Source organism: Mytilus edulis, chromosome 8 (genome assembly GCF_963676685.1).
Source record: "Mytilus edulis chromosome 8, xbMytEdul2.2, whole genome shotgun sequence".
NCBI lineage: Eukaryota > Metazoa > Mollusca > Bivalvia > Mytilida > Mytilidae > Mytilus > Mytilus edulis.
Genome location: NC_092351.1, coordinates 75,796,357 through 75,805,998, shown reverse-complemented (window position 1 = coordinate 75,805,998; position 9,642 = coordinate 75,796,357). Strand labels below are relative to the sequence as shown.

At 31.8% G+C, this 9,642-nt stretch overlaps 1 protein-coding gene across 1 annotated transcript; it reads left to right on the top strand.

The window, feature by feature from the left end:
• Window positions 1-433: 433 nt before the first annotated feature.
• Window positions 434-8,515, top strand: LOC139486293 (fibrinogen-like protein A). Its single transcript, XM_071271106.1, has 5 exons — window positions 434-820; window positions 3,421-3,545; window positions 4,972-5,071; window positions 6,545-6,715; window positions 7,963-8,515. The coding sequence occupies exons 1-5, from the start codon at window positions 532-534 to the stop codon at window positions 8,229-8,231; spliced, it is 954 nt and encodes a 317-aa protein (XP_071127207.1). The 5' UTR covers window positions 434-531; the 3' UTR covers window positions 8,232-8,515.
• Window positions 8,516-9,642: the final 1,127 nt, after the last annotated feature.

Below are 9,642 nucleotides of genomic sequence, written 5' to 3'. Positions count from 1 at the left end.
CCAATAAGTACTTTCAGACACACAATAATATTCATCCTAAACACATCGAGGGAACACTTATCGGTACGTCATAAACATCTAGTTTTTATTAAAACCTCTAAATTTCCTAGTAAATGTACAATAAGATTGCGTCAGAAACCATAAACATCTTAATGTTGAATAAATCAATCGTGCAGGATCCAACTACATCGTTTATATAACACGTGATACAAAGTGCAGCATAAACATATAAAAACTGAGCAATATAAAGGTGATTCATCAAGTTCAGTCACACATTCAGTGGAAATCAAATTATTTCAAATTATATATTATAAATCTGTTTTATTACTTGACCAATTATATATAAAAAATGAACATTATATATCATTATCTATTTAAGTAGTTGAATGGTAATTTACTGAGATTTCAAACCCAAATAATAAGGGGAATTATCACACGGGATCTATTTTAAATACAACATTAACACGAATTTCGATTGTCAGTTGTTTTCATTAAGTTGTCGACAACCATACTTGAGATTTCTAGACAACCATGACTTTTTGGAGAATCAGTCCACTATTTTTTGTTTTTATGTTAGTTCTGTGTACGGCATTTTGTAATCCACTGGTTTCCGTGTCGGTACTTGATGAAATGAAAGCTCCGCTTGTAGTCGATCTAGACATGTCAAACATTGAATCTTACATCGATACTAAAATAGATGAACTAGAAAACAAATTAAATGAAACATTTTGGAAGAAGGTTGATACGTTGATATCAAATGACGAAGACTACAAGAAGAAAATTGATGAACTGGAAAACAAAATTCAAACTTTAAGAAAACGTAAGTGGTGCATGTTCAGTATGTTACTCAAGGTGCACAAACATATTCCATAAGTCTTTAATTGTTTTCAAAGTGACAATCTGATAGGATATACATGTATGTACAAGATAAAAAAATAGACTAACAAAGTGTCAAATGTAAGCCAGTCACATAAATTTGTTTTACCATGATCACTGACATTAAACAATAAAACAATTTTGTTCACGAATTTATCATGTAAATTGTATACATTCTGTTTTCATCTGTATTTAAACAATGCTATTTAGAATCCGACTGCAATAATCTATTGTACACTTATGTGATTCGAGCGTCACTGATGAGTCTTTTGTAGACAAAACTCGCGTCTGGCGTATATACTAAATTTAGTCCTGGTATCTATGATGAGTTTATTTACATTAACGATACCACCTTAACTACACTAGATGCGAATCCCAACAATAACATGCAAGACCCTCATAAATATGTTTCAATAATTTTAATATCAAAAGTCATGAAATGTAATATTGTAACACAAATTAATACAGATCTAAAATCCTTACAAAATAACAAATACCGTTTACTTAATCGAGGCATGGTAGTTCCATAACATTAGCAAATATATATATAAATATTATAACATCAACAATGTAAACGTTGCATAAAATATGAACTTTCTAATCATCCATATTCTTATGACTTATCAATAAAATACATACAACACTTCGAAAAAAGTAAAAAAACAAAAATATTGAACTATGAAATTTGGAAAGTTAAAACGGCAAAATCAAAAGCAAAAAGACATAAAACCAATTGATAACAACTGTCATATTTCTGACTTGGAATAGACATTTTCACCGAGTAGAAAATGGTGGACTACACCTGGTGTTATAGCTAGCTTAACCTCTCACTGGTATTACAGTCGCATGAAATTCCATTATATTGACAGCAATGTGTAAACAAATCAAACATACATAATAAGTTAAAATTTCATAAAAAAAAAATGTTCAATAGTAACCATTGTGTTTGAATCTCAATCACTATAAAAACTAATAAATATGTCCAGAAAGAAAAACAAAAATGCATACAGATAAAGCAAAACCGAATTATTTATCTATTATCAATCTAACATAAATAACTTTGCACTAAAGGTAATTTGTGTATATTTAATCTGGCTTTTCAATCATTCATTCTCTTTATCTATTATCACGTTTACATAGATTACTTATAATTAAGTTGCAGACTTTACATCGCGTGTGAATCATCTCTTCCCCTAATCTACTATTAGATGTACATATATTACTTTGAATTAAAAGTATAGATTTTATAACGCTTTTGAGTTATCCCCTACTCTAATATCTTATAAAATAAACACACATGACATTTGAATTAAAAATAGATATGTTGTGTAGATTTTAATCATTCCCTCTCATAATCTAACATAAAATATACACACAGAACATTGAATGAAATGGGCATGAATGATTTACGTTGCGTTTGGATCACAACCATTACTAATCCATTGTTAAAAAAGCATAAATACTTCGAATAAAAGTGCAGATTTTATGAAGCTTTTGGATTTTATTCATTCGGCTAAAGTATACATGTATATGCATATATTAAACTTTTGGAAATCAACATGTATATACTAATACACAATATTTTGAGCTACTGATTTCTTGACTGATGACTAAATTATAATTAGATTAAAAACATTTCTGGGTTAAACTTGTAAATGAATTTCAGTCAGAAGCGGTCATTTTGATCGCAACATCATCTGAAAAGTCTGAAAAAAAATATTACGTCATGCTCAGGTTTGCAGTAAAATTTCAGATTTATTGACTACGGTACATTCGGCACTGTTCAGTAGCTTTTCAGAAAATTTATTATGCTGTTGATCTGTACAGGTAGATAGCAACTACTGAAACGTCTGAATACTGAAAGAATCCATATAAATTGACTGCAAGAGATTGTCGGAACAGTATTGAATTCACCTCTGTGGATATGTCTAAAAAGGGATGATTTAATGCTTTGTTTTTTAAAGGTTGGTCAGATCAAAAATGTATAATTTAACTTATAAACGAATTGCAGTCTAGAGTGGTCATTCTGATCGTACTATCATCTGAAAAGTCTTAACAAAAAACTGTTACGTCATTGCAGAAATTTTCAGATTTATTGACTGCGGTAAATTCAGCACTGTTCAGTAGCTTTTCAGATAATTCAGTATGGTGTTGATCTTAACAGGTAGATAGCAACTACTGAACAGTCTGAATACTGAAAGATTCTGCTATGAATTGACTGCAAGAGATTTTCTGCACAGTATTGAATTCACCTCTGTCAGTGGATAAGTCTGGAAAGTGACTATAACACTGAAAATTACATGATATTCAGATCACAATGACTGTTTCAGACTGAAATGTGTATATAATGTTCAGACGTAAAATCAAAAGAACAATATGAAAGCAGGAGAGTGATTCTGTTGTTCCAGTTTTTGTTCTCTTATAGTTGATGTGTTTCCCTCGGTTTTATTTTGTAACCCGGATTTGATTTCGCTTAATCACTGTATGACTATTGAACAGCGGGATACTACTGTTGCCTTTATTTATTAGCAATACTATTTACAGCAAACACTATTAAAGATTGCATGGACGTGACAAGAGGACCAAGTGGTGTATACAGGATAAATCCAGAGGGAGGACCCGGTTACAATGTATACTGTGACATGAATACGGACGGTGGCGGATGGCTGGTTAGTTTGTATAAGACTACGCTTCGCTAACAGGGATTTAATAACCCTTCATTTTACTTTCTGACCTTATGGCATTCTCCGGTTTTATCACAATGTAAGACACCTTAAAACTTTTGAATATTGAAATTTCATTGACTGACATGATGATTGCCTAACAAAAAGTATAACGGAGAGTGGGCAGATCCTTGCAAGCAAAGCATGGACGCAAGATCTGTAATATTTTTATCTGATTTATTACTTGTATTGTTTAGACTTATAATCTGTACTTTTTTTTATTTGATATCGCTGTTTTTAAAACTTCAGATTTGAACTATAGAAATTGTACAGCAATTTAACATACATTTTTATTGACATTCATTATTTGAGGAGATGAATTTGCTACACTTTGAATTATCCCACTAAATAGTTACTAAAATAAAAAAAAAATGTTGTCTTACTAAGTTTCGGGTCGGTGGTTGGTTATATCTTTTTAACACGTGATTTATTTGAATGTTCAGGTTAATAATAAATGTAAATATGCCTAATAGAAACAAAGCACCTAAAATAAGAATGTTCGCAGTTACTGAGCTTATTATAACTAATTGATAATTTAAGCCTTCCCAAAGCCGAATTTGTATTTGTAGATACCCGATGCGCAGTAGAATTTGGTATATTTGTAATGTCATGTTTAAAAGATATTTGCATCTCTGTACATGCGATTGCATACCAGGTATATAGGAAATGACAAAATTGTTATTTTACAATTGATGTAACTTCTATATAAGAATATCACACGTATGAAATGAAAAATCATAATTTAGTTGCTGACATCTATATGATTTGGTTTCTTGTTGATAGATGTCTAACAGACAACCATACTGCATATGCTTATTGTTTTTTTTTTTTTTGTTTTTTTTGCTCATTGTTTTTTTTTTGTTTTTTTTTTTTTGCTTATTGTTAATTACTTACAGTCCTTTGATTGTGTAAACTTCCCATTTACACCATACACCATTACACCATACACAATACACCATACACCTTTACACCATACACCTTTACACCATACACCTTTACACCATACACGTTACACGTTTGCACCATACACCTTACACATACACCATACACCACTACCAATCATATCTGAACGATCCGAAATTACCTATTATGCAATTAAATTTCATATATTAAGATTATTATAATTGTTTATTTTCAAAATTCGAAAAATTAAAATAAAAAGAACTTTGTTCTCAACTAATGAACTGTCGTACACCAATCATTCACGCCATTCCCGATCGCACGTTGCACAATCACACCATTCCTAATACACTATTTCACCATTCCCCTTACACCATACACCATAGCACCATACACTTTACACCATTACACCATACACGTTTTTTTGGAAGTTTACACCATCCAAGGGCTGTATTTGACTTTCTTCTCCAAGGTTTTCCAAAGGCGCTTTAACGGTAACGTCAGTTTCGAAGATAAACTTTGGGACGATTACAAAAATGGATTTGGAGATGTCGCTAAAGAGCATTGGCTAGGTTTGTATAAATATCAATTTGATTCCTTATGATTTCCTTAAAATAATGCTTTTTATATTGAGTCACTGTTAAGGTCTTTGCATCGGAACTAAACACATTTATTCTAAAAACAGTTGTTGGCATGACACGGGTTATGTTCTTCCCATATATGTTATGATGGTATGATACTAAATCCCTAACGGGAAGGATTGTGCCTGATGTTCATATGATGAAATCATAATCTTTCAGTCAGTTTAATTGAAGTCTGGAGCTGGCATGTCAGTTAACTGCTAGTAGTCTGTTGTTATTTATGTATTATTGTCATTTTGTTTATTTTCTTTGGTTACATCTTCTGACATCAGACTCGGATTTCTCTTGAACTGAATTTTAATGTGCGTATTGTTATGCGTTTACTTTACTACATTGGTTAGAGGTATAGGGGGAGGGTTGAGATCTCACAAACATGTTTAATCCCGCCGCATTTTTGCGCCTGTCCCAAGTCAGGAGCATCTGGCCTTTGTTAGTCTTGTATTATTTTAATTTTAGTTTCTTGTGTACAATTTGGAAATTAGTATGGCGTTCATTATCACTGGACTAGTATATATTTGTTTAGGGGCCAGCTGAAGGACGCCTCCGGGTGCGGGAATTTCTCGCTACATTGAAGACCTGCTGGTGACCCTCTGCTGTTGTTTTTTATTTGGTCGGGTTGTTGTCTCTTTGACACATTCCCCATTTCCATTTTCAATTTTATTTTGTTCAGGCATCCATCGCCGAGGATTTAATTGACAAGAACCGATATCTAAATGTGTTTTGACTTTATTATAACGTTATTGCTTGTCCTTAACCATGAATGAAAAACATAATGTAACATCTCCGCACTGTTTACATGGTACCACATGTGGAGCAGGATCTGCTTACCTTTCCGGAGCACTGAGATCAACCCCAGTTTTTGGTGGGGTTCGTGTTGCTTATTCTTTAGTTTTCTATGTTGTGTTTTGTGTACTATTGTTTGTCTGATTGTCTTTTTTCCTTTTTAACCATGACATTGTCAGTTTTTTTTCTATTGATGAGTTTGAATATCCTTCTGGTATCTTTCGCCCCTCTTTTACAACGTCCCCATTGACATATTGATTACAAACCTACCAACACTGAAGTTGTGAGTGCGAACTCACTTGTTCGTTTGAGTAGTATCTTAATTGGTATCTTAATTAGTATCTTAATTGGTATCTGATTTTGCAATTGGTTTTACAAATTATTTCAACAATACAAAAAGCAACTATATGCCATGAATTTAGTTTGAAGTTTGCGATTTTACATGTTTTGCTCTATGTTGAATGTTTCAATATTAAGACAAGATGAAGTAAGCATAAAGGTTTTACTTTTTTCTTTTCTTCTTTTATAAGTTTGCTTTTTTCTTTCTGGAGCTTGGTGTTGTTTGATCTTAACTCCTTTCTTTATAATGATGTGTATAAACAGACTTCTTACCAATTACAGGTAACGAACGTTTACATCAAATGACCTTCAGGGATCAATATGAACTGCGGATTGATCTAGTTCATGATGGTTTGAGGAAATTTACAGTTTTTGCAAAATACAAGCAGTTTTCAGTTGGAAATGAAGATTCAAAGTATGATTTAGCTATTGGTAACTTCAGTGGAAATCAAGGTATTCATATATTTATGCCATAATTTATTACACAAATAAAAACCGTTTCGTTAATTTTGGTTAAAAATGTTTTTTTTTCATTTAGAAACTCAATAAAATCACAACTAGAATTGCAAGTACCAAATCATGAATATGACAGCTGAAATGAATTCGTTTGATGTGTTTGAGCTTTTGATTTTGCCATTTGATTAGGGAATTTCCGTTTTGAATTTTCCTTTGACTTCAAGTTCGGTATTTTTGTTATTTTACTTTTATAAAAAAAAATATTTTTAAAGAATTGATCTGTATGACAGAAATATTGTAGACAAAATAACTTATTTCCATCACGTTAAAATAAAATTAAAGTTTTGATAGACGTTGATGGAAAAGATAAACAAAAACACCTACATAGACAATGATCATATTATTGTCATTATACATCTATTGCATTTTTCAAAGAAATGTGCAGAATTTATCTTTGTTGCAAATAAAAAAAATACTTGGCATGAGTAAAGTTTTATCCTGAGCAGTACTCTAGACCAAATTTCACAATACATTTCATTGCATATAAGAAAATAATCATCTCTTAAAGTTATCCAATCACATTTTCACCTCTTTTTTTTTACCTGTGTACAAGCTTTAGTTACCATGTAACATCAAGTTTCCCAAATATACTATAGAATCACCAAATTCCAAAAAATGGTGCTTTGAACATGTTGTAACGCCCAAGATAAATGTTTATGACCCAGATTTTATTTACTGCAATGAAATGTAGTATTAATATCCTACAACTGTCAAATTCAAGGGAATATATTTTTTCGACCCTTTTTCGTATGCTATTTTACAATCCAAGATGGCGAAAGACACCCATACTACCTTTTATATGTTTTTTGAAAAGTTTTATTTTACACTGCATTGTGCAAGCAAGGTCAACTAATATCTTCAACTGGTTTGTGACGTGTAATTTCAAAACTTTTTGGAATAAATAGCGATGAAGTGTACAGACAACTACCTTGTAATGTATGGCTGTACAAAATGTCTAAACAATAGTTAACTTGATAACTTACTAGGTATAAATTATACAACTACGAGTATGTTTAACGACCTTGATTTTTTTTACGCAAAAAACAAATATTTTGCATACACAAAAATATAATTCGGCGCCGATTAGCTCTGTTTTATAAACACAAGCCGTCATTTAAATAGACAGACAGTACGAACAATAAACTTGCAACATATCTAATCTTTCTTCGAACCTTTTTCTTTAGCGCCGTCAATTATTACAGAAAATGGTTTACAAGATTTTTTTGGAAAGCAAACAAAGTTTACCACTCCAGACATGAACAACATTGATGGCGATTTGGAAAATTGTGCTAATGGCGAACCAAAACGAGGAGGATGGTGGTTTCTTCCCAAATGTGAGACTTCGTATTTGAATGGTCAATACATAAACGGTATGCGATGGTCCTACATTCCGTTTTTCGAAAGACACGCATTTTTAATGACAGAAAGCCGAATGATGATTCGTCGCTTGTGATCAGCACATATTGATTTGTTTATAGTGCATGTACGTGGTTACTCATAATCAACATCATTATTTAGTTAAATACATTAACTAAATAAACGTTAATATAAACGTGAATTTGTTTGTGAATATGTGCCTCATAAGCAAAATCATAGGCATTGCTTTTTTACGTCTTAAGAATATTTTTATTATTTTATTGCAAAATGTGTAATCAATATGTGACACAATAAACATTTAAAATGTCATTCTTATAGATTTGACATTTTATCTTGACTAAAATAAATGTGAAATATTCACTCTTGTTTTATGCCATATTAGTGTGATTGAAGGTCATATTTAGCAATACTGTAAAGCGGGATGCTTACGCTAACTGAGTGTTGACATATTTTCACTTATTTCACCATAAAAATATGATTAGAAAAATTAGGCCCTTGATTAAATTTCACTTTTTAGGACCACATTTATGGCGTAAAAGAACAGGAAACTTATCCTTCGTGGAGACGGTGGCCGCTAGAAAATCTCAGAGAATGTTAACAACTTTCTAGTATTATTTATTTAGAGAAATGTAAGATAATCCCTAGACAATAAAAAACTAACCCAATGTTAAAATTTCATATTTCTTTTTTATAAGTAAAATGAATACGGCGACTTTGACAGCAATACGACATAGTGAAAGAAAAAGACGACGTAGAAAGCATTATAGGACACCACGCCAGCAATAGGACAACGTCAAACAAATAGGGCGACGAATATGATATTCAGAAAAAGTAAAATGAATAGGGTGCTGTTGACAACAATAAAAAAACTGAAATGAATAGGGCGATGTTGGAAACAATAAAACAAAGTGATATGAATAGGGCGACGTTGACAGCAATCAGACAAACTTAAATTTATAGGGCGACGTTGACAGCAATTTCACAAAATGTGCTGAAAATCAATCAGTAAAAAAAACCCAACATAAATACAATAGGCACAAAGCACCGATATATGATTACTCGTAGTTACTGAAAGCTTGTTCAACGTCAATACAACTTATAAGTATATCATGTTCTCCTAACATTTTTCTCCAAGACTTAAAAATAAACCATTGCACATTCATCAGATTTAGTGTAAAGACGTCATGTTTACCTTCAAAATACAGACACATGGTTTGTTGTCAATCTGACAGCTTCTTTTTCTTGTTTCGTGTAATACGATGTACCACTCGTTGTAACATTTTGTAATGATGGTTCAATCTTCAGAATGATTAATCAGGTTGTGCTTGAATGATAACATTTTTACTTCTAGTAAAAGCAAGAAGATATTACAATCTAAAGGATTATGGGTAATTACATTGATCGTAGTCCAAAATAATGATACTTTACATTATTGCCCATCGTAACTGCCCAGCCATTCTTTGTAGGCGTGCGAGAATAACCGAGTA